A 26,617-nucleotide genomic window follows, 5' to 3' on the forward strand; every position below is an offset into this window, starting at 1 on the left:
TGGCCTCTACAGTTAGCTGTGTTAAAGAATTCCACAGATTCACCATTCTCCGGCCACAGAAATTCCTCATCTCCACTCTAAAAGGACACCCTTCTATTCTGAGGCCGTGTCCTCTGGTCTTAGACTCTCCCACCATAAGAAACATTCTCTCCACATCCACTCTATCAAGGCCTTTCACCATTCAATGAGTTTCAATGAGGTCACCCCTTATTCTCCTGAATTTCAGTCAATACAGGCCATGAACTTCAAACAATTTTTCACAAAAAATGTAATGCACTGTAACAGTTCATGTTAAAAAGCTTTGCAGAGGTGGGCAAATTAGTTAAAAGCACATAGAGAAGGAGCCTTTCTCAAGATGGTGGAACCCAAAATATTTTGAGAGACAGAAAAATATCATCATTAAATAGCAGGGAGGAAAGTAAAATAACAGGGGCCGTACTTTCAGTTCTTCCAAAGCCAGAAACGCTGCTTTCCGCTTGGCATCTTGTTTATTATTCCCAGTGGCACTTGGAAATTTTTTTCCATTTATTACGCATCGTACAGTAAACCTGGAATGGGAACAGAACCTTTCATTAGCACACAAAGAAGAATTGCACACATTGTTTTGTAGTTTTTTCCTAGGTTTGTAGGGATGGTTCTGGGGTCAGTGGGGAATTAGGGGTCAGGTTAGGGTTTTGGGGCAGCAATATGCAGTAACTGGAGGTCAGGCCAAAATCTGAAATATTTATTTATCAACTGCAGATGAGGTCTGAATATTTTGAGATATGACACGGTAACAGGCTCTTCTGGCCCAAATAAGTTGCGCCACTCAATTTACACCCACACGACACATTAACCCCTACGTCTTTGAAATGTGGGAGGACACCATGGCACCCAGCAGAAACTCCTGCAGTCATGGAGAAAACAAACAAACTCCTTAAAGAACTCCTCATTGCTAGAACAGTTTAAATTAAAAACTTTTTCTGAGTAGGTTATGATGACTTGGAATGGATGGGGCAACAAAAGTGCCAGGAGAGACGTTTAAAAGGAAACGGGGATAATTCTGTAATAAAAGAATGTGCAGGGCAGTCGGGAGATCACAGGCGAAGAGAATTCAAGAGCTGACATGACCTCAATGGGCCGAAGGGCCTGTCTGAGCTGAATCATTCCCAGACTTTTCAGTCCCACTGCTTGCCAGCTCTGTGCTTGCTTCAAAACGGTGAATGCATGCAAGTTTTCTTCCCTCCCCTCAGCTGGGTGAAAGTAGATCTGGAGGTCAAAAGTTTTAGGATGAAAGGTGGATTACTCAAGGAGAAACTTCTTCAAGAGAGGGTATGGCGAGTGTGGATTGAGCCATGAGCAGAAGTGGTAGGTGCAAGTTCGATTGTCAAAGTCAAAATCAATTTATCATCAAAGTATTATCAAAACTGAGTGATAAAACCCATCCCAGAGTGACAAACCCAACTTCTGGCTCAGCAAAGAGCAACCTTCTCGGCAACTTATCCTTATGGGGCAGCACAGTGCCAGCGATCAGTGTTCAATTCCTGCCGCTGTCTATAAGGAGCTCGTACTCTCTCTCCGTGACACGTGAGTTTCCTCCGGATGCTCTGGCTTCCTCCCACATTCCAAAGACGTATGGACTAGGGTTTTGAATACCTCCCTTCCCTTCCTCGATCTCTCTGTCTCCATCTCTAGAGTCAAAATGTCAACTGACATCTTTTATAAATCTATCGATCCCCACGGTTATCTTCATGATACCTCTTCCCACCCTGTGTCCTGTAAAAATGCTATTTCCTTTTCTCAGTTCCTTCATCCCCACTGCGTCTGATCCTAGGATGCAGCTTTCCTTTTCAGGATATCAGAGATGTCCTCCTCAAAGAACAGAGTTTCCCTTTTTCCACCATCGATGCTGCCCTCACCCACATCTCCTATTTCCTGAGCATTTGCGTTCACCCTATCTTCCCGCCATCTTAACAGGGATAAAGCTCCTCTTGTCCTTACCTACCACCCCATGATCCTCTGTATCCAACACATGATTCTCCACATATTCCACCATCTCCAAAGGGATCCTATCATCAAATGCAGCTTTACTTTCCCACACCCCCCATCACTTTCCACAGGGATTGCTCTCTCACTGATTCCCTTGTCCATTCATCCCTGTCCACAAATCTCCCTTCCAGAACTTTACCCTGCAAGCAGCCAAAATGCTACACCTGCCCCTTCACCTCCTCCCTTACCTCCAGTCAGGGCCCCAAACAGTCCTTCCAGGTGAGGCAACAGTTCACCTGCCAAGCTGTTGGGGTCATTTTTTGTGCCTGGTATTCCCAATGCAGCCTCCTCTACATTGATGAGACTTGTCGTACATAGGGGAACCGTTTCGTCAGGCACCTCCATTCCATCCACCAAAAGCAGAACTCTCCAGCAGCCAAACACTTTCATTCTGATTCCCGTTCCAACTTATTGGTCCATGGCCTCTTCTTGTGCCACAATGAGGCCACCCTCAGGGTAGAGGAGCAACACCTTGTACTCTGCCTGTGTAGCCTCTAAATTGGCGACATGAATATTGATTTCTCCTTCCAGTAAAATCTCTCTCCTCCTCTCTTCTTCTATTCCCCACTTTGGATTCTTACCCCTTCTTCCATGCCTATCACCTCTGCCTGATGCCCCTCCTTCTCCCCTTCTCCTATGGTCCACTCTTTTCTCCTATCATATTCCTTCCTCTGCAGCCCTTTACTTTGCCTACCTACCTGGCTTCACCTACCATCCCCTTCCCCCATCTTTTCATTCCAGTGTCTTCATCCTTTCCTTTCCAGTCCCAAAGAAAGGTTCTGGCCTGAAATGTCAACTGTTCATTCATTTCCACAGATGCTGAGTTCCTGCAGCGCTGTGTGTGTTGCTTGGGGCTAGTGAACTGCGGGCATGCTATGTTGGAGCTGGAAGTGCGGCAACACTTGCGGGCAGCTCCCAGCACAACCTTGGACTGTGTCACATTTCAAATAAAGCCAATCTCTAATCCCCTACAGTACACACACTCACGAAATTCCTTCACAACCTCAAATATCTCAATCACATCACCCTTAAGCTTCGATAAAAGGCCAGCCTGCTCACTCCTCTGCCTCTCTCCCTGGTTCCCAGTGCCCCTCGCTGTACATTCTCTTACTCTGGGACGTGAGAAGGTCCTCGCTGGTCCACTTGCACAAAGTCGTGGGACAGTCCTTTCTTCTGGCAAAACTCGTTCAGCTCTCCAACTGCATTTGTTGACCCTCTGAATGACTGCAAACAATCACGGAACACGTCACTTACAACGGGGAGACTAACAATCACGGAACACGTCACTTACAACGGGGAGACTAACAATCACGGAACACGTCACTTACAACGGGGAGACTAACAATCACGGAACACGTCATTTACAATGGGGAGACTAACAATCACAGAACACGTCACTTATAACAGGGGAGACTGTTCAATCACAGACATATTTGAAGCTGGCAATTTCTGAACTGTCTTTTAATGGCATTAAAGCTGCTTCATAGGGGTTCCCTTGCAGAGGGGAGGGGTGTAGGGGATTACAAATAGAGAGAGGGTGTGAGGTTTACAGGGAGAAGGTGTGGGGACTGGAGGGGGTTCAGAGAAAGGGAAGTGTAGGGGATGCTAGAAAGAGAGAGGGAGGGTGTAGGGTATTACAGACAGAGGGAGCGGGTAGGGTGTTACTGAGAGAGGGAATGGTGTAAGGGAGGGTGTAGGGACAGGAGGGGATTACAGAGGGAGGGAGGGGTGTAGGGGAGGGTGGTTACAGAGAGTGAGGAGTGTAGGGGGTGGAGAGGGTTACCGAAAGAGGGAGGCATATTGGGGCTAGATACGGTTATGAGAGGTGTAGGGCCAGAAGGGGTTCAAACAGAGGAAGGGGTGTGGGGGGGGGGGAACACTGAACAATGAATCAAACAAAATGGAACATCATGAAGACATCACAGTCATACAGCAACCCTACTACAGTGCCAGTGATGTGAGTTCAATTCCACCGTTGTCTGTAAGGAGTTTGTAGATTCTCCCCATGACTGTGCAAGTTTCCTCTGGCTTTCTCCCACATTCCAAAGGCGTACTCGTTAGGGTTAGTGAGCTGTGGGCAGGATATCACCATGCTTCTGGTGCCACTTGTGGGCTGCCCCAGCACATCCTCAGACTGTGCTGATCACTGACACAAATGACGCATTTCGATATATTCCGATATAGGTATGACAAATAAAGTAATCTAACATAAGTTAATCTAAAAGGACCTCTGTACCATTCCAGAAGTGAAGCTTATGGAGTTTTCAGCAGCAACCACACCAGAGGGCAGATTCCTCATCTCTTTCAGCCGTGCCGCCTCATCTTCTGTTAGCCTGACAAGGAAAAACATTCTTCTCAGTTCAGTCGTGGGGCCGACGCCACCCAATGTGCTTTGCAATTCAGCAAGTGCTGTGTGAGTTACACAGAGATGCTGCAGATGCTGCCAATCTTGAGAAACTCACAAAATGCTGGAAGAACTCAGAATCTATGGAGGGGAATGAACAGTCGACATCTCAGGCCAAGACCCTTCATTGGGAATGTTTATTTCCCTCCATTGATGCTGCCTGACTTGCTGAGTTCCTCCAGCATTTTGTGTTGTAGGAGTTACTATTGTGGTGGTGGATGTGGGTTCGATTTCAACATTTAATGGAAATTTGGGCCAGTACATGGATGGGAGGGGTATAGTGGACTATGTTCCATGGGCACATCAATACAATTTAGGCAGAATAACGGTTCAGCACCAACTGGATAGGCCCAAGGGCCTGTTTCTATTCTGTAGTGCTCTATGACTCTACTGTTGTATCAGAAGTAAAGCTGCCACTTTGGGCACATCAGGGTCCCACCGGCAGCACCAGCTCCTGCCCTGAAGATGTGGTTAAACGCCAACCACAGTGGTGAGTCTGATGCCAGGCTGGATAAAGACAGTAAAGTTACTTCCCTGAAAGACACTGATGGGTTTCAAAGTTAATAATGCGTATTATCAAAGTATGTACTCTATGTCTCACCATATGTACTCTGAGATTACAAGAATCTAGAAAGTTTCATGCCTACTGTTTCCTGACCAACTTTTATTCACAATCCCAAATTAATTTGCTGTGAATCAGATTTTCCAGTGGTCATGAACCCCTGGCTCTGGGTCCATCAGACCACAAGATAACTGCTGCAGAACACGACCCTTTGACATACTGACTCTGCTCTGCCGTTCACAGCTGACCTTAGTAAGTTCTGGAGGAACTCAGTAGGACCTGTAGGTATGGAGGGCTATGGTCCAGGTGCAGGTGATTGGAACTAGGCAGATTAATAGTTCAGTATGGGCTAGATGGGCCAAAGGGCCTGTTTCTGTACTGCACTGTTCTCTTACTCAATGACCTAATGAGGGGTTTCAGTCCAAAATGTTGCCTGTTTATTTCCCTACATCGATGCTGCCTGATCTGTTGAGTTTTTGGTGTGTGTTACTAAGAGATAAATCAAAGGTCTGATAATTGGTTATCCCATTGTTCAAAAGTCCCAAATCTGGTTCACTGTGTCCCATTCCCAAGCTTCTACCAAAGACACCAGCACCCCTTGACCCCCGTTTTCCACTATCCCTGGATCCCTGTCCCTGCACTCATAGACACCCCCCCCACCACTTTCCCTACTGAGGAAGAAACAGTCAATCTTATGGGCCAAGAACCTTCATCAGGACATGCTGTTCCTCCAACGTTTTGCACTTTACTCTGGATTTTCAGCATCTGAAGAACCTCTTGTGTTTATTTACCTCAGACACTCACTACTAGTCGAGTCACTCATCTGGAAGGGAATGGGGATGAGAGGAGAATGGGGATGAGAGGAGAATGGGATAAAGGGAGATAGTGGGTGGTGGACAGGGAACACGTACGAATGGAAAAAGAGGGAAGGAGAGAGGAAACAACAGTGACATGGGGAAGTAAATGAGAAAGGAAAGTCCCGGTGAGGGTCTCTCATTTCCCTCTTTCTAGATTGTTGTTGTTTGTTCTTCGGAGTCGAAGACGCCCACGACTTCTGTCAGGCGGAGGGTTTGTGACTGTGGGTCCGGAGGTGACTGGTGAGGCCAATCCGGGCCCTGAAAGCTCGCCCACATGTGGGACACATGAGGGTAGGTGCTGCAGTGGAAGTGGAGGTAGCTCAAGCCTTGCGCGGCGCGTTTCCTCTGAGCCTCTGCGGTGCGTCTGATTTCTGCTGCATACACTCCTTTAGTGGTCCTGCTTCACCAGGTTGGGCAGTCCAGAGCAACAATTCCCAGCTACTGGGATTGATGTTTGAGGGACACTTTGAGGCAGTCTTTGAAATGTTTCTTCTGCCCTCCAACTGAGCGCTTGCCCTGGCTCAGCTCTCCATACAGCAGCTGTTTTGGTAGTCGATTGTCAGATATCCTGATGACATGGCCAGCCCATCTGGCTTGGGCTTTCTGTAGGAGGGTGTAAACGCTGTGGGTGCTAGCCCACTCCAGGACCTCCACATCTGGGACTTTGACCTGCCATCATACGTGGAGAAGTCTGCGGAGGCAGCTCGAGTGGAAGTGGTTGAGCTGTTTAGCTGAACCAACTGTTCAGAGTGCACCAGAACGATCCCACATCACAAGAAAAGAAAGATGCCTTCGCCAGTGCAAGACGGAAAGTGCAGAAGAAACTCCGTGAGATGCAGGATGTCTGGTTCACCAATAAGGCCGATGAGATCCAGGGCTACACAGTCACGACACCAAGCGTTTCTACGATGCATTGAAGGCTATGTATGGACCTCAGTCCTCTGCCCCTCAGTGCAGATGGGACTCGGCTGCTGACAGAGAAAAAGCAGATTTTGGAGAGATGGGCTGAACACTTCAACCAGGTCCTCAACCGCCCTGCCGAAATCAATGATGAGGCCATTGCTCGCCTACCTCAGGTGGAGATCAACCTGGACCTTGACAACCTCCCCACAGAAGAAGAAGTCAGAAAAGCCATCAGGCAGCTCTCTTGTAGCAAAGCACCAGGATCAGATGCAATCCCTGCTGAAGTCTACAAAGCAGGAGGCCCATTCATGATGCAGAAGCTGACTGAGCTCTTCCAGTCTATGTGGAACAAAGGTAAGGTCCTGCAACAGTTGAAAGATGCCAGCATAGTCCACATCTACAAAAGGAAAGACAACCGCCAGTCTTGTGACAATCACCAAGGCATCTCCCTCCTGTCCATAGCTGGGAAGATCTGGGCTCGCGTCCTGCTTAATCGCCTTCTCCAACACCTTGAGCAAGGTCTCCTCCCAGAAAACCAGTGTGGATTCCGTGCAGAGCATGGAACTGTCGACATGATATTTGCTGCACGCCAACTCCAGGAAAAATGTCAAGAGCAGCACAGTGACCTCTTTATGACCTTCATTGATCTGATCAAGGCATTTGATATGGTCAGCAGAGATGATTCTTCCTAGATGCTGCCTGACTGGCTGTGTTTCTGGTGCTTTCTGTTTCAGAAAGGGGGGGGAGAGGGAGGGGAGAGAGGGGGGAGAGGGGGGGGAGAGGGGGGGGAGAGAGAGGGGGGGGAGAGAGGGGGGAGAGAGAGGGGGAGAGGGGGGAGAGGGGGGAGGGGGGGGAGAGGGGGAGAGGGGGAGAGGGGGAGAGGGGGAGAGGGGGAGAGGGGGAGAGGGGGGGAGAGAGAGGGGGAGAGGGGGGCGAGAGGGGGAGAGGGGGGAGAGAGGGGGGAGAGAGAGGGGGGAGAGAGAGGGGGGAGAGAGGGGGAGAGAGAGGGGGGAGAGAGAGGGGGAGAGAGAGGGGGAGAGAGAGGGGGAGAGAGGGGAGAGAGAGGGGGAGAGAGGGGGAGAGAGAGGGGGAAAGAGAGGGGGGAGAGAGAGGGGGGAGAGAGAGGGGGAGAGAGAGGGGGGAGAGAGAGGGGGGAGAGAGAGGGGGGAGAGAGAGGGGGGAGAGAGAGGGGGGAGAGAGAGGGGGGAGAGAGAGGGGGGAGAGAGGGGGGGGGAGAGAGGGGGGGAGAGAGGGGGGGAGAGAGGGGGGAGAGAGGGGGGGAGAGAGGGGGGGAGAGAGGGGGGGAGAGAGGGGGGGAGAGAGGGGGGGAGAGAGGGGGGGAGAGAGGGGGGAGAGAGAGGGGGAGAGAGAGGGGGAGAGAGAGGGGGAGAGAGGGGGGAGAGAGGGGGGAGAGGGGGGAGAGGGGGGAGAGGGGGGAGAGGGGGGGAGAGGGGGGGAGAGGGGGGGAGAGGGGGGAGAGGGGGGGAGAGAGAGAGGAAGAGCGAGAGCAGTGAGTGAAGAAAGGTAGGGAGAGCAAGGTGGAAGAAGTGGGAGGAGGATGAAGACAGGAAAGAAGGAGAAACAGTAAGAGAGTGGAGGGGAGAAGAATAGGGAGAGAGATTAGTGAAAGACTGAGAAGAGATGGGGTGAGAATGGAGAAGGGCAAGGACAGAAGGAAGAGAGGCAAGTTATCCCTAAAAGAATCAGACATTAATTAAACAACTGGGTCAAGTTTTCCAACACAGGGGCCCTTCTCCTAAAAGGGTAACTATTGTACTGTTAGTAGGTTAATTGGTCACATGGGTGTAACTGGGCAGCAGTCTCCTTGGGCCAGAGAGTACTGTATAGATGATGGAGGAGGGGTGGATGTATAAAATGGAAGTACCTTTCGGAATTCTGGACATGAGAGCCTTCTGTATTCTCCTTGGGCTCTTCCTCATTCTTCACATCAACCAGTGATTTCTCGAGATTCTAAATGAAATGAAGAGAAAAGAGGTTTAGCTTATAGTCACAGATGTGTACAGCACAGAAACAGGCCCTTTGGCCGATCATCTCCATGCTGACTTTTCTGCCTATCAGACTCAATCCAACAATTTCTATGCCTTGCCTATTTAAATCCTCTTAAACCACAAGTGTACATGACTGTCACCTCCTCTGGCAGTACATTCCAGATATCACCCCTCGCTGTGTAGAACAACTTACCACTCAGGTCCCCTTTCAAACTCCTTCCTCTCAACTTAAACTTACCATGTCCTCTTGATTTTGATATAATTTTAATTTTAAGAGGCAAAGATAAGGTGCAGCATCAATCAAGGAAATACACTTTCCCTTTAGAATCTACCCTCCCAATCTAATACCCTGTGGTCCCAGACTCCCCCACTACTGGAAACGTCCTCTCCATGTCCACTCGGTCTAGACGGTTCAATATTCAATAGGTTTCAGTTAGATATGCCCCTTATTCTTCTAAACTCCAGTGAGTACAGGCCCACAGCCATTATTTTGGAATTCGTTTTGTTGTAATTATTCTTAAAATTCATTTGGAGATTTCCTGTTTGGGAGGGAGGGGGGCACCCAGTGAGGCTGAGGAAAAGTCCAACGGGGTCAGTGGAAAGGGCAGTGATCCTGAGATGCCAGTTCTGTGGGTGGCGTGGTAGTGTGGCAGTTAGCATAACTCTTTGTAGCACTAGTGATCACCCATCAGGGTTCAATTCCCACTATTGACTGTAAGGAGTTTGTACGTTCTCCCTGTGACTGTGTGGGTTTCCTCCGGGTGCTCCGGTTTCCTCCTACATTCCAAAAGACAAATGGGTTAGAGTTAGTAAGTTAAGGGCATACTGTGTTGATGCTGGAAGCATGGCACAGCCTCAGAATGCGTTGGTCATTGATGAAAACAACACATTTCAGACTTGATGTTCATGAGCCAAATAAAGCTCACCTTTCTTTCGGTCTTCCCCTGCTTAGAACCAATAAAACACAATCACCCTTCCCCAGCATCAACTCAGCAAAGCCAAAAGGCAGGTTAGCTTGATGCCCATGACCCTACCACAGCACCTCTACTCCCTGCCAAAATATCTAACATCTCTGCTTCTCCAAGCCAACATTGCCTCCCACTCCTAAAATTTGCAGTTATTGTACACACCTCAACATTATCACAGTGTCTATGCTCCAACATTTGGGCCCCTTCCAACAAAAGTTTTCCAACCCCTCTTAATTGTAATATATAAATGTAGGGTTCCACTGTAATTCCTTCACCAGTGTACCGGAAGAGGGCAATATGAACATCATCATCGTAGGTCACATCATCCAGATGTCTCACTCATGTCTCCCCAGACAGATCCTTTATTCCCAGTTTAAGGAAGGTCAGTTAGCCCCTGGTGGGCAAAGGAATTGAAGCAGCCTGAAGACATTCAACATTACATCTACACCTGGAGGAAATCTGTTCAAGCAGCAGCTGCTGAACAACCAAGAGACCCAACCACTAACCACAGCCACCACTTACTCTTGTCCACACTGCACCAGAATGTGTGGATCCCAGTTCAGCCTTTACAGTAACCTGAGGGCCCACCAATACTCAACTCAGTGATCACAGCCCCTTCACCAAAAGAAGCGACCTTTCCCGCATCCCTTGCTAATCATCCAGCACAGAGCTCTTTAAGCATCAAGGCACAGAGCAGGCATCCAAGTCTTTCACCAGCTGTGCTAACAAGCCTGATTTTGACTTTCCCCTGGGTCTGTGTGCCACATTGTCCTCTTCTACTCAGTCAGTACCTTGAAAGTAAATGGATGTTTCGAAATTTCCACCAATGCAAGTCTTGCGGCTTCTCTCTTGGCTTCTTTCTTGCTTCCTCCAAAGCCTTCTGGATATTTCCTATCATCAATGATAACTTGACAACTAAACCTGCAACACAATGACAGTCACTTTAGCCACAGACACATAATCAAAACAGTATAACTTTCCGATATATTCAGGGGTTCTGCTTATGTGTGGGAGAATTTACATATAACAGGCCTTTCTGGCCCAACAAATTATCTGATTTTATGGAAACCTGATGTTACACAAATTCTCCTATATGCCTCTGAAGCATTTTCAAGATAGTAAAAAAATGCTTCACAACTTTCTGGATTAATGATTGGATACGGTGGGTGTTCTGTTATATTCTGTATAAATTATTCTGATTATTCAGTGTATATTCTGTTAATTTAATTATGGGTAGTTTTGGAAATGGTAATGGTTTATTATTGTCACACGTATTAAGAGAAACAGTGAAACATACGCTTCGTATAGATCAGGTCATTACACTGAGCATTGAGCTGGAACAAGGTAAAACAATAACAATGCAGAATAAAGTGTAAAGCGCCAGAGGAAGTGCAGAGCAGGTAAACAATAAAGAGCCAGATTGTAACGAGGTAGATTGTGAGGCCGAGCCCAACTTATTGTGCAAGGGGTCCATTAAAGAGAGGTTAACAATAGGATAGTAGCTGTCCTTGAGCCTGATGGTACATGCTTTCAGACTTCTGTATTTTCTGCCCAATGGGAGAGGGGGGAAGAGAGAATGAAGTTACCATACCAACCCGTTGTGCACCCAGACTGACTGTTTTCTAAGGTGCAGTAATAAAAATTGGTAGGCTTTGACAGGACAAGCCAAAAAGGGGTGGCACGGCAGTGTAGCTGTTAACTATGCAATTACAGTGCTAGTGACCCAGGTTCAATTCCTGCTGCTGTCCATAAGGAGTTTGTACATTCTCCCTTTAACTACGAGGGTTTCCTCCTGGTGCTCCAGTTTCCTCCCACACTCCAAAGACATGCAGGTCAGTAGCTTTAATTGGTTGTAACCAGTTGGCACAGCTTCACTGGACCAGAAGAGCATATTACCAGCAACATGGTTTATTATTGTTACATAAAATACTCAACGGAATGAATTCATCACAGGCTGGTATGGAAACACCAATGCACTTGAATGACTATCCTACAAAAAGTAGTTTACATGGCCCAGTCTGCCATGGATCACTGAGCACATCTATACAGAGTGATGTCGCAGAAAGCAGCATTCTCCCTCAGGGACCCGCACCTCCCAGGACGTGCTCTCTTCTCACTGAATCACACCACCAGGTTCAGGAACAATTATTACCCCTCAACCATCAGGCTCTTGGACCAAAGGGATAACTTCACTCGCCCTATCACTGAACAGTTCCCACAACCTTTGGGTTCACTTTGAAGGACTCTTCATCTCATGTTCTTGATATTAATTGCTTATTTATTAATTTATTATTATTATTTCTTTTTTCTTTTTATATTTGCATAGCTTGTTGTCTTTTCTACACTGGTTGTTTAGGTCTCTTTGTGGATAGCTTTCTCATTGATTCTATTATGGTTATTGGATTTATTGAGTATGGCTGCAAGAATATTAATCCCAAGGTTGTATATGATGACACATACATAATTTGATAAGTTTACTTTGAACTTTGAATTATAGCAGGTGTATGTAGAACGATGCAATACGGGTTACTCTTGAAAACGGATGTTTCTGTCACACAAGAAAATTGGTTTATGGGGCTATACTCAGAACAGAATCTGAAAACATCTCGGTAAATTCATAGATTCATTACAGCACGGAAACCAACCTTTCAGTCAACCAAATGCAAACCACCAACCACCCATTTACACGAATCCCAGCTCCACTACAGACAGTCCCAAGTTCGGCTGCAGAAGGGGGAGGGTTGGGTATACGGTTAGCAATCCCATTCCGTAAAAACCCAGAGCTAGAGAAATGCCAACTAAACTTCCAAGGACTTTATCCCTGGGAGAAGAAGAATCTTCACCTGGAAGGCACCAAAAAATGGGCTTCACTGAGGGATAACTTGAAAGACTGGCCCAGGACAGAGGACTCTGTGAGCTGCTGTTGGTGGCCTATGCCCAGTAGGGGTGATGGACTTATGTGTCTTTCGATGGTAAAAAAAAGTGTTAAAAATGAACAATTAAACCTTTGTTTGGACCCAGAGGCTGCTGTGACCAAGCACGCTGCCACCTCACCGGAAAATATTGTGGGTTGAAAGGCCTGTTTCTGTTCTATGTTCTATGAGGAAAATCAATAACTAAGGTTGGTGTGCTGTTTGGCAAGGTGTGAGACAGTAAAGGCTTAATAATTTATCTTTACAAAGCTGCACTTACTTTTGTATGTGAGCCACCCCTGTACTGATCTCGTTATCAGCGTACCACATTTTCAGGTCATGCTTCTGCTTGTATTCATTGAGCTTGCTGACGTAATTTTCCCCGCCAGCTGGGCTCGGTGTTCGGAAGGAGCTGTTGAGAGGCTACAAGAAAAACACGTCAGGGACAATGCCTCTGATTCTGCCACCAACTCACACTGTAGGTGCCCAAACCATCATCATATAGGTTTCGGGCACAGAGGAGCACTTGAATTCTTCTGAACGGCTGTATCCATCACTGAACAATGGCACATGCGATTAAAGATTAGCTTTATTTGTCACATGTGTACTGAAACATCGAAACAGACTGTGAAATGAGTAGTTGATGTAATGTTTTGTAACTCCAGAAACAAATTAAAAGGAAAAAAAATGGGAGCTGGGGATAACCTGTATATGTTTCGTTTTACTTTAGCAAGGCCCGCCCATATGGCATAACGATACTTTTGCATATAACCCATACTGAATTATGTAAAGGTTGCTTAATCAAACAACATATTTACATTACTGAAATATTAAGTACACAACACTCCTCCCTGCTTAGCTATAAACTCTAACTCAACACAGAATGCATCTTAATTTATATACACATTATCATTGATATCAGCTGTGCAGAAGTCTTAGGTACATTTATATCACGAAGGTGCCCAAGACGTTTGTACAGTACTGTAGTAATTTTATGTAATGCATTATACTGCTGCCACACAAAAATACAAATTTCATGATATATCTGAGTGATGATAAACCTGATTCTGATATGGGGCTCTATTAATGGACTGAGAGTGGGAAGGAGGCAGGGAGAAGGGAAACATGGTTGGGAAATGGGGAAGGCAGTGGGAAGCACCAGAGAAACATTCTATAAAGATCAATAAACCAGTTGTTTGGAATCAAATTAACTTACCTGCCATCTCAGGGCTGGTTGTGTCTGTACCCACACCACCCCACCCTCCCCGCCCATGTTACTCTGTCACCTGCCCCACACCCCTCCCACAGCACTCCTCACTTGCCATTCCAACATCCTTTGATCCTGCCATATTTGCAAACTTGCTCTCCACTCCACGTTGACAAATACTGTAATGTGCAATTGTCTTAGGCACCGTAGCTACAGTATATATGTATGCATACGTGGATTCATCAGACCCTGACGTATGCCAGCAGCGTTGGTCCACGAGTTACCTTTCTTGAGCTATAGGCTTGCTCAGCAGCTCCTGTGACAGTCCTGTTGTTTCTTTTCTTTGCAGCCATCAGAATCCCGAGTAGAGAGTAGGTTCTGCACAGCAAGCAGCCAGCAAAATCTCTACACCCCAGCTCTACAGGCTCGCATTGTGCCCACCAGCCCAGTCTCTGCCACTGCTCTACCAGCTCCTGGTATCTGGCTTTCTTATGCTCAAATGCCTCATCAATCCAGTCTTCACAAGGCACTGTCAGTTCTACCATGACCACCTGCTTCGAGGTTTCGGACAGAATGACCATGTCAGGCCTCAGATGACGATGTGATGGAGTCAGGAAACTTTAATTGCTTGCTCAGATCAACTTACCCAATTTCCCTCGGGATCAATAAAGTATGTCTGTCTGTCTGTTTCAGTTGCCAGTCAGACACTGTGGAAAGGGAAGCCTCCCGGTGGTCTGGGCTGAGGCTCTGGTTGGACTCTAGCTTTGACAAAGGCTATGGGCTTTCTGGGTTGGTGAGGTGCTACTGCTGCTATGATCAAGGAGATACTTTCAACCACTGTCTTTAGCTGATGGTTATGGCATCAGCGACAGCAGCCTTCTTTCAAGGCTTTTGGGCAGCTGCTAAGGATATGTTCCAGGGCCCCTCTGCCAGGGCAGAGTCGACATGATGGTACAGTATAATACACCTACTACAATATACAGACATCCTCAGCATAGTAAATTTTAAACTGTCCCATTCAGGCCTAACGATTTAATCGGTGTAGAAGATTTCTTAGTTTTGTGGGATTACATCCTTCCTGACTGGGGTTGGTGGGTGGGGGACAGTGTTAATCTCTCTGCTAAGCAGGTTAAACTTGTGGATGTAAAAGAATCTGCGGTTCTGGGGCCTCAGTGTTCTGTGGGCTACGTACAGTACCTCTAAATATATCTCTTTTGAATTACTCTCACTGCGATCTGCAGCATGTAATTTCCCTTTAAGGAATTTTAAACTGACATAATGAACCAGATTCCACAATCTTCTGAGGGTATCAGTAGACCTAACTCTCAAGTCAGCAGTTACAGCACCTATAAGCAGACGGATGAGGCCCCCTCCTCTCAGCATCTTGTTAGTGAATGTGCAGTCACTGGAGAACACAATTGAGGAACTGAGGGCAAGATTGCTGCATTGAAGGGAAATGAGAAATTGTTGTGTTCTGTGTTTTACCTGGATCTGGCTTACTCAGAGTATGTCACATACAGCAATCAGACTCCAAGGCTGAACCAAATTGCTGATTCTGGAAAGGCAAAAGGTGGAGGTATGTGTTTCCTGATGAACTATCTGTGGAACTCCAATGTGGTGGTTTTGTCGTACTCGTCCCCCAACCTTGAATACCCATCAAAAGCTGACCATTCTATTTTCCAAGAGAGTTCTCTTCCATGATCCTGACTGCATTTACATACCACCATCAACTGACTATAATCAAGCACTTGAGATATTACATGGTGCTGCCTCCAAAGAACACAGTCCATCCCCATGCATTTCAAATCATAGTTGGGGATTTCAATCAGGCTTGTTTGAAGAAAGCCTGCCCAATCACCATCAGCATATAACCTATAGCACCAGAGATCCCAACACACTAGACTACTGCTAAATTAAGGTGAGGCAGGGGTTCCCAACCTGAGGTCCAATGATCCCTCAGCTAATGGTAGGGGTCCATGGCATAAGAAAGGTTGGGAAGCACTGGGATAAGGAATGTCAACTGATCCATGCCCAGACCACACAATGGGAAATCTGATCACTTGCCTGTCCTCCTACCTGCACACAGACAGAGGTTAAAGAACAAAACTCCAGAACTAGGACAACAAAGAGGTGGTCATGGGAGGCAGTGAAACGGCTACATGATCGCTTCGAGTTGGTGGACTGGGCCATGTTCAAGAACTCATCTGTAGATTTGAACGAATACACCATGGTTGTCACAGACTTTCTAAAAGCAGATATAGATGAGTGTGCCCCCACAAAATCATTCAGAGTCTTCCCGACCAGAGGCCCTGGATGAACCATGAGATCTGAAAACGGTTGAGGGCCAGATCAGAGGCATTCAGGTCTGGCAACCAATTAAGATGCAAGAGGTCCAGGCACAATCTCCAGAAAGCCTTCTCATGGGCGAAGGGCCAAACCTGAATCAATGAAGGATGCTCCACAGCTTTGGTAGAAGTTGAACACCATCACCTCTTACAAAGTGAAACCAAACAATGTAAGTGACAACAGGACTTCACCCCAGGTGAGCTCAATGCCTCTATGCTCACTTTGACTATCAACTCATGAAGGAACTTTCACAAACTCCCACAGTCTCCAATGATTCTGTGATTTCAGTCTCTGAGGCTGATGTGAGAGCATCCTTCAGGAGGGTGAACCCACAGAAACCATCCGGCCCAGATGGGGTATCTGGCTGAGTACTGAAGGCAAGTGCTGATCAACTGGCTGGTGTGTTCACTGAGATCACTTCAGCAGTCTGAGGTACCCACTTGCTTCAAGCAGGCTTCAATTATACTGGTGCCCAAGAAGAAGGTAGGAACCAGCCTCAAAGACTATTGTCCAGTAGCACTTACACTCACTGTGATGAAGTGCTTTGAGAGGTTGGTAATGAAACATACCAATTCCTGCTTGAAAAGCGACTTGGATCCACTCCAATTTGCCTGTCCGAACAACTGTTCCATAGCAGATTCCATTTCACTGGCTCTTCACTCAACCCTGGAAAATCTGGACAGCAAAGATATTCTTCAGGATGCTCTCTATGGACTACAGCTCAGCATCCAATACTATCAGTCCCTCAAAGCTAATTAATAAGCTTCAAACCTTGGCCTCAATACCACCTTGTGCAATTGGATTCCTGCTTTCCTCACTTGCAGACCCCAAGCAGTTTGCAGTTTGGATTGGCAACATCATCTCTTCCACAATCTCTGTCAGCACAGGTGCACCACAAGGCTGAATACTTAGCCCCCTGCTCTTCTCACTTTGCACTTATGACTGGGTGCCTAAGCACAGCTCAAATGTCATACTCCTTTTCTGACGACACCACTGTTGTGGGCCAAATCAAAGGTGGTGATGAATCAGCATATCAGGGGGAGATTGAAAATCTGGCTAAGTGGTACCACAACAATAATCTCTCTCTCAATGCCAGTAAGACACAAGGAACTGATTACAGACTTCAGGACGAGGAAACCAGAGGTCCATGAGCCAGTCCACATCGAGGGATCAGAGGTGGAAAAGATTTTAATTCCTTGGAGTTATTTGTCATGGCCCAGCACAAAAGTGCAATTATGAAGAAAGCGCATCAGTGACTTTACATCCTTAGGAGTTTGCAAAGATTCAACATGATATCTATAATTTTGACTAGCTTCTACAGATGTATGGTGGAGAGTATACTGACTGGCTGGATCACAGCCTGTTACGGAAACACCAATGCCTTTGCACAGAAAATCCTACAAAAAGTGGATGCGGCCCATTTGATAACATTTAAAGCCCTCCCCACCATTGAGCACATCTACACACAGCATTGTCACCAGGTAAGCAGTATCCATCATCAGGAACCTCCACCTCCCAGGGCGTGCTCTCTTCTCACTGCTGCCATCAGGAAGGTAAACCCATGGGACCCACAGGTGCCTCAGGACTCACATCACCACATTCAGGATCAGTTATTAAACTTAAATCATCAGGCTCTTGAACCAGAAAGGATAACTTCACTCACCCCATCACTGAACTGTTCCCACAACCTTTGGACTCACTTTCAAGGATTCTTCATCTCATGTTCTCAATATTGATTGTTTATTTATTTTTATATTTGCTCAACCTTGGAAAGAATTCCTTTAGCCTCCATGCAACCTGGCTCACTGGCTACTTTATCACAGATGGTATAAGGAGCCAGATAAGCTTTGTAAAACATTGGTATGGCATTTTCATTAAACAGTATTTTATCCTTAATATGTTTGAATTTTCCATTGTCATCTCTGTACACTGCTGTGGCATCATCCAGTACCTTTCTTAACTTGCTTTCAGTTGACTCTGTTGCAGGGGATGTGGCATGAAGATGATGGATGGATCTCCAATCAAGTTGTAATTGTCTCAGCCAATCACAGCCCCACAATGCTGGCCCTCATTTTTGCCACATACAAACCCAATGTGGCTTGTTGGTTGTTGTATTTCACTGTTACTTATAAATGTCATTAAAAAAGCAGTTAACTTTTCTCCAGTATAAGTTCTTAGTTGGATATCTGCAGGCTTCACTTCAGTATCAAACTCATTTTGTGGAATCTGAAACAGTTGAGCCAGTGTCCAATTCCATTTGATCGATTTGTTGTGCACTCCTGCTGTGAGCCATATTACTTGCCTCCTGTGAGAAGGGGTATGATGGGGTCCAGAGTGGGGTATTGAAAAAGAGGGAAGGGGGGGACCGGAAGTTGGAGAAATCGATGTTCATCCCATCAAGTTGGAGGCTACCTAGACAGAATACGAGGTGTTGCTCCTCTCCGAGAGAGGCCTCATTATGACAGTAGAGGAGACCAGGCACCGACGTGTCAGAACAGGAATGAAGATTAGAATTAAAGTCGTTGGCCACTGGGAAATCCTGTTCTTTGCAGATGAAGCCAAGGTGCTCGACAAAGCAGTCCCCTGATCTAAAGCGGTCTCATCAGTATAGAAGAGGCCACATCAGGAGCACTGGATACAATAGATCTGGGCGTGGAAGAGTTGCCTTGAGGCCCTAATTGGAGGTGAGGGAGGAGATGAATGGGCAGGTGTAGCACTTCTTTGGCTTGAAGGGGTAAGTGTCAAGAGGGTAATTAGTTGGGAGGGATGAACAAACATGGGAATCACAGAGGGAGTGATCCCTGTTGAAGGTGGGAGGTGTTTGGTGACAGGGTCCTGCTGAAGATGATGGAAGCTGTGGAGAGTGATGCTTGGTGGTAGGTAGGAGAGCACAAGAGGAACTCCAGCCCATTTAAGGTGACAGGAAGATGGGTGTCCAGGAAATAGAGGAGATGTGTGCGAGGGCAGCCGCTGGAAGCTGTTTCTTCGCCTGAAACTCACCTCTTGGAACTCCAACAGAATTCAAGGGATTCCAGTGTTTTTCAATATCTTGCTCCCAAGTGATGATTTACAAGGATGTTGCTGGGACTTCAGAACTTGAGTTATAGGGAAAATGTGAATAGGTTAAGACTTTATTCTACAGAGCATTGGAGAATGAGGGGAGATTTGATAGAGGTATACAAAATTCTGAGTGGTATAGTTAGGGCTAACATAAGCAGGCTTTTTCCACTGAAGTTGAGTGAGACTCAAACTAGAGGTCGTGGGTTAAAAGAGCTAAAGATGGTGGCAGAGGTTTTGGTGGACCCAGGCGACTTCTTCCAGTTCACCTGTGAAACAATTTAAATCTCCTGCTCTCATGTGTCTTTTTCCCTTTTCAAGGTGGTTGGGGTCCTGTCGAAATGTGTAATATACAGCTGCCTTTAGGGATCTCCTGGAGCAGCTGGAAGACATGCATCTTCTCCAGATCACTGTCTCTGAGAGCTTTGCTATTGCTTGCATGGTGAGTGTTATGGGAGGGGGCAGTTATGCTCTTGCTGAGCATGGGGTGGAGGGGGCTTTGGGGTTCTAACATTTTTCTGTCATTCATTCTTTGGGGTTTTTCCTCTGTTTTGTGGATGTCTGTGGAGAGTAAGAATTTCAGGTTGTATATTGTGTACATTCTCTAACATTAAACTGAACCATTGAAGGGTGAAAGATATAATGTTTAAGGAGAACATGAGGGGAACTGCTTCACTCAGAGGGTGCTGAGAGTATAGAATGAGCTACCAGTGTGAGTGTTGGGTGCAGATTCGATTTCAATATTTAATGGAAATTTGGATAAATACATGGTTGGGAGGGGTAGGGAGAGCTATGGTCCAGGTGCTAGGGCAGAATAATTGTTTGGAGGGCTTGTTTCTGCGCTAAAGTATTCTAAGACTCTATGACTTCTTTAGCCACCACTCCAGTAGCCATTTGTTTTCAGGTACACAGAGTACGAAAGAAGTGAAAAGCAGAAAATGTTGGAATAAGCTCATCAAGTCAGCCAGCTTGTGTTTCCTCGATGTAATGATCTACATGCATGGATGCAAAATCTGTCACTAAATTCAGCAATGCTGCATTCTTCCATTTCATCAGGGCATTGAGAAAACCACGTAGTACAAGTTTTCACTGTATCTCAGTGCATCACCAGGTTCTAGGCTGCAGCCACTTGCTCCTTCACCAACAATGGTTTGACACTTCAAAAAAATAAATATAATTGAGGATTTCCATTTCCATAGCATCTTGCAGAAATGAAAGACCATAAGACATTGGAGCAGAATTAGGCCATCTGTCCCCATTCCATAATGCTGATTTATTATCCCTCTCAACTCCATTTTCCTGCCTTTGCCTCATAACCTTTGACACCCTGAATAATCAAGAACCTATCAACTTCCGCTTTAACTGTATTCAATAACTTAGCCTCCACAGCCATCTGTGGCAATGAATTCCACAGATTCACCAACCTCTGGCTAAAGAATACCTTCTCATTTCTATTCTAAATGAACCTACCTCTATTCTGAGGTCCTTGACTCCTTCACTGTAGGAACCATTCTCTCCACATCCACTCTATCAAAGTTAGTTGGTTAATCACTGTCTGTTACACTACTGGTGTTTTGGGCAACAATGAAGATCCTCCAAATCTGTCTGTCCTTGACCATCTCTATTGTACCCAAGATGTGGTTCACAGTTTTCATTTCTGCCTCTACAGTATGGCGCTAAGTTGTGTTTGATTTCCTGCGTTTCCTCTGCCCTTCAGGGGTCCGATGAAATGCTATCTTAAATGCTGGAGTTGGCCTTTCTTCTCCTCATGTGCCCAATCCATCTCTAACATGTCCTCATCATGATGGTGTCATGGCCTCTTGGTGACACTGAAGGATTAGGGCAAGACTGGAGTTCTTTCTTGGCCAGAAAATACAGAGGAGGATCTTCCAGAGGCTCATGGCGTGGAATGATGATGGCTTGGCAAGGCTGCTCTTTGTCATGCGCCATCATTCTGACCCGTACACTGAGGACAGTACAGAGCTCTGGCACCGCTTCACCCTGGTGTGGACACTGCACTTGGTTAATTCCCATAAGTTGCTCATTGATCTGAAGACAGGTCAAGCTCTACTGAGTCTGCACCGGACGTCGTACTTGGTCCCACCATCCTGCCGAATGATGCTGTTGAGGTAGGTGAATCAGCCGGTGCCAGGTAACTCGGCACCATGTGCCGTGACAGGAGGAGATTCTACATTGAGGGTCATAGTCTCAGTCATTCTCCGGCTGACTCTGAGTCCAGCCTGTCCAGCCAAGGTACACAGGCACTGGGTTTTCTCTTGCATGTGCAAGTGTGTATGTGATAGCAATGCCAAGTCATCCGCAAAAGTCAAGGTCTTCTAAAGTAGAGAATAGAGTCCACCTAATGCCTCTCTGCTTATATTTCATTGTTTGCCTCATTACCTAGTCAATCACCAGGTGAAATAATATCACCAACATCACACAGCCATGCCCGACTCCTGCCTTGACTTAAAAACTCGAATTACAGTCCCAACTATGCAGGTGAAATCAGTATAGAAACTCTAGATAAGCTGGGCAATTTTCTAAATACTATCTGAGAATTCACCAAAGGCTCTCCCTGGTGATTTTGGAAAACCTTTATTTAGGTTTCCAATGTCTGTAGTTGTTTTTTTTAATTCACTGCAGCATTTTGACTGATTACATCTTCCAGTCATTCATGTTTGTGATACATGCCATGTCCCCTTCCAATAAAGATCACAAGGAAAGGCTGGCTGAGGAGCAAGAGCCTTTTCAAAGTCCATGAAATTCACATATGGCTGTCTCTGCCACTCTGCACACTCTTCTCTGATTTAACACAGCATGATGATCTGATTGACACGGACTGTTTCTCCTGAAGCCCAGCTTGCTCTTTCCTGAAGCACACATCGACAGCGTCTGTAATCCATTGACAATGACTTTGACGAGAATCGTGCTGGGCACTGACAAAAGTCTAATGCCATGCCAGTTGTTGCAATCACTTCATGCTCCTTTCTTGGGGATCCTAACAATGACTTCCTTTGACCAGTCTTTTGTATTTGTCCCCGTTCCCAGATTACAGTAAACAGTGGGTGTAGAATGGCTGTTGCAACCTTTGGTTCACTTTGAACAGGTCAGCATTCAAATTGTCATGTCCCAGAGCTTTGCCGTTCTTTATTGATTTAATCGCAGCAACAATCTCTTCTATGGATCTGTGCAGATGTCGAGATCTTCTGCTGCCTCGTGTATGTCAGGTTCTTCATTTGGTGGTTGTTTATTCTGTAATTCTCTGAAATATTCTAACCATTGTAATTCTTGCTCTTTCTCAGTTGTCAAAAGCAGATTGTTCTTATTTCTCATGGGACCACTGGATCTGCCCCAGCACTTTCTGCATACCAATTTTGAAATCTTGTATATATTTCCCGGGACACCTTGAATAGCTGCTGCTTCAGCCTCCTGTACAAGGTCTTCGATGTAGACTCTTAATCTTTCTACCAAGTCTCTTTACCTTCTTGTTAGCTTCAGTGTATGCTAGGTGAAGTTTCTCCTTAATTCGTGTTGATTTTGCATCCAACACTTTTTTAAATTTTTTGTATTTCTTCTAAGGCTGTCCATGTTTCCTGCTGTATCCATTCTTAAAACCAGATAACAATTACAGCATGGAAACAGGCCATCTCGGCCCTTCTAGTCCGTGCCGACACTTACACTCACCTAGTCCCACTGGCCCGCACTCAGCCCATAACCCTCCATTCCTTTCCTGTCCATATACCTATCCAATTTTACTTTAAATGACAATACCGAACCTGCCTCTACCACTTCTACTTGAAGCTCATTCCACACAGCTACTACTCTCTGAGTAAAGAAATTCCCCCTCGTGTTACCCTTAAACTTTTGCCCCTCTCAAATCATGTCCTCTTGTTTGAATCTCCCCTCCTCTCAATGGAAAAAGCATATCCATGTCAACTCTATCTATCCCCCTCATTACTTTAAATACCTCTATCAAGTCCTCCCTCAACCTTCTACGCTCCAAAGAATAAAGACCTAACTTATTCAATCTTCCCCTGTAACTTCGGTGCTGAAACCCAGGTAACATTCTAGTAAATCTTCTCTATACTCTATTTTGTTGATATATTTCCTATAATTCAGTGACCAGAACTGTACACAATACTCCAAATTTGGCCTTATTGATGCCTTGTACAATTTTAACATTACATCCCAACTCCTATACTCAATGCTCTGATTTATAAAGACCAGCATACCTAAAGCTTTCTTCACCACCCTATCCACATGAGATTCCACCTTCAGGGAACTATGCACCATTATTCCTAGATCACTCTGCTCTACTGCATTCTTCAATGCCCTACCATTTACCATGTATGTCCTATTTTGATTATTCCTACCAAAATGTAGCACCTCACACTTATCAGCATTAAACTCCATCTGCCATCGTTCAGCCCACTCTTCTAACTGACCTAAATCTCTCTTCAAGCTTTGAAAACCTACTTCATTATCCACAACGCCACCTACCTTAGTATCATCTGCATACTTACTAATCCAATTTACCAACCCCATCATCCAGATCATTAATGTATATGACAAGCAACATTGGACCCAGTACAGATTCCTGAGGCACACCACTAGTCACTGGCCTCCAACCTGACAAACAGTTATCCACCACTACTCTCTGGCATCTCCCATCCAGCCACTGTTGAATCCATTTTACTACTTCAATATTAATACCTAACGATTGAACTTCCTAACTAACCTTCCATGCAGAACCTTGTGAAAGGCCTTACTGAAGTCCATATAGACAACCTCCACTGCGTTACCCTCATCAACTTTCCTCGTAACCTCTTCAAAAAATTCAATAAGATTTGTCAAACATGACCTTCCACGCACAAATCCATGTTAACTATTCCTAATCAGACCCTGTCTATCCAGATAATTACATATACCATCTCTAAGAATACTTTCCATTAATTTATCCACCACTGACGTCAAACTGACAGGTCTATAATTGCTAGGTTTACTCTTAGAACCCTTTTTAAACAATGGAGCCACATGAGCAATACGCCAATCCTCCGGCACCATCACTGTTTCTAATGACATTTGAAATATTTCTGTCAGAGCCCCTGCTATTTCTACACCAACTTCCCTCAAGGTCCTAGGGAATATCCTGTCAGGATCTGGAGATTTATCCACTTTTATATTCCTTAAAAGCGCCAGTATTTCCTCCTCTTTAATTGTCATAGTTTCCATAACTTCCCTACTTGTTTCCCTTACCTTACACAATTCAATATCCTTCTCCTTAGTGAATACCAAAGAAAAGAAATTGTTCAAAATCTCCCCCATCTCTTTCAGCTCCATACATAGCTGTCCACTCTGATTCTCTAAGGGACCAATTTTATCCCTCACTATCCTTTTGCTATTAATATAACTGTAGAAACCCTTTGGATTTATTTTCACCCTTGCCAAAGCAACCTCATATCTTCTTTTAGCTTTTCTCATTTCTTTCTGAAGATTCTTTTTACATTCTTTATATTCCTCGAGCACCTCATTTACTCCATGCTGTCTATATTCTTTGTTCTTCTTTCCAGCTCTGTATCCTAGCCAAGTCTCGCTGCTCTCCTTGAAGACAGAGGCAATCTGTTTCCACACTGTGTCAATCTTCTCTACTGACACATCCTCAACAAGGTCTTACAAGATCTGGAATCCATTCTTAAGCTGAATGCTGAAGGCACATCTCACACTGGTGTCCTTGAGCTTTTCAATATCAAAGCATCTTTGTTGTATTTTTTCTGGTCCCAGTGCTTCTCAGCTTGAGTTTCTTCACTGCTACGGCAAAGTGGTGATCACTTCCTGTATCTGCTCTTCTCTTCAACATCCTGCAAGGATTGTCTCCACGTACCATTGATCATTAAATGGTCAATCTGGTTCTTGTCACATTCATTGGCTGAGCACATCAGTTTGTGGATTTCATGGTGCAGAAAGAGAGTCCCTCCTTTGACCAAATTTTTCATGGCACAGAATTCCATCAGTCTTTCATCATTGTTATACATTGTTCCACATCCATGCGTGCTCCTGACCCTAGTGAAGTGTGAGTTGTTATCCCCCACTTTGGCACTTAGATCTCCTATGACAATGGCTGTCATGGCGTGGCATTAACTCTAGCTCCGATTGTAGCTGTTCGTAGAAGACATCCATTTCTTCAATGTCACTATCATCAGTAGGAGCTTAGCACAGGGTTACAGTCATGTTCTCTTGCTTCCCTTTCAGCCTGACTCTCATCAACCTGTTGATTGGTCTTGACTCCAGCAAGCACTTCTCAATGCCTTTCTTCAAAATGACAGCTACACCATCGTGATGCTGACCATCTTCCCTTACTGAGTATAAAACTCCTTACCCAGTTGCTACCTTTAGACTGTCAGACCCTGTCCATATTCTTTCATAGACGGCCAGTATACATAGGTACATTTCTACATTTATTTGGGCTAGCTTGCTAATATTGTATATGGTTCGTACATTACAAGAAACAACTTTGGTCTTGGTCTTGGTGGTGCTCAGGGCTTCCTTCACCATGCCAGTAACTTCCTCTTGGTTTTCACTGCTGTCAGTCATGCAAATCCCAGGTGCAGACTCAGGAGTACCATCATACACAGAAATGGGATTCTTCATTGCTGTTTCCGTAACAATTTTTTTGACCAGTCAGGATTGTTAGCCCTGAGCTGAACCCCATAGCATGGAGGACCAGTGAATCACTCTTAGTCTGACCTCTACCCTTTGACCTGTTTGGCACAGATCACTCACCAAAAGTCAAATCACAAGGTCCTGACTGCAGCCAACACAGCTCTCCAGCTCTCGCAAGCCTCCAAACCCTACAACAAGGTTGTGGTTCTCTCGGAGGAAAGCACCTCACAAAGTACTTTCCTGATCCCCTTAATGGCAATTTGATAAAGATTCTTGAAATATTGGATAAGAGAATAAAAGTGTTGGGAATGTCAAGCTTTCCAATTCTGCTTTCCAGAAAGGCTCTCATTCCACCTGCCACAGGATTCCCAGTGGTACCACCTCAGGCCATGTTTGATTTTGAGCTCTAGACTTTATTGTGAATAGTTTTGGACTTCATATCTAAGAATAGATGTGCTGGCATTGTAGACAGTTCAGAGGTGGTTCACAATATTGGTCACTGTAATGAAAGGGCTAATTAATGAAGAGCATTTGATGGCTCTGGGTCTGTAATTTTGGTGAAGTTTAGAAGAATGACAGGGGCTAACACTGAAACTTACTTACAGTCCAAGATAGAGTGGACATGGAGAGGATGTTTCTGTTAGCGGACAATAGGGCACAGCGTCAGAATAGAAGGATGTTCCTTCAGAACAGAGATGAGGAGG

General features: G+C 45.6%; 1 protein-coding gene across 4 annotated transcripts in view; it reads right to left on the bottom strand.

Annotated features, from left to right (window-relative positions):
• Nucleotides 1-26,617, bottom strand: part of LOC132400804 (interferon-induced, double-stranded RNA-activated protein kinase-like) — a 79,308-nt gene that overhangs the window by 49,555 nt on the left and 3,136 nt on the right. For all 4 annotated transcript variants that reach the window (XM_059982189.1, XM_059982190.1, XM_059982191.1 and 1 more), the window contains 6 exons: nt 12,924-13,066; nt 10,523-10,652; nt 8,640-8,725; nt 4,265-4,361; nt 3,140-3,252; nt 440-548 (listed from right to left, as the gene is read on the bottom strand). In XM_059982189.1, coding sequence (XP_059838172.1) covers nt 440-548; nt 3,140-3,252; nt 4,265-4,361; nt 8,640-8,725; nt 10,523-10,652; nt 12,924-13,066 — 678 coding nt within the window. The remainder of the gene's footprint in view (nt 1-439; nt 549-3,139; nt 3,253-4,264; nt 4,362-8,639; nt 8,726-10,522; nt 10,653-12,923; nt 13,067-26,617) is intronic.

The sequence above is a fragment of the Hypanus sabinus genome, chromosome 10 (assembly GCF_030144855.1).
Source record: "Hypanus sabinus isolate sHypSab1 chromosome 10, sHypSab1.hap1, whole genome shotgun sequence".
Taxonomy (NCBI): Eukaryota; Metazoa; Chordata; class Chondrichthyes; order Myliobatiformes; family Dasyatidae; genus Hypanus; species Hypanus sabinus.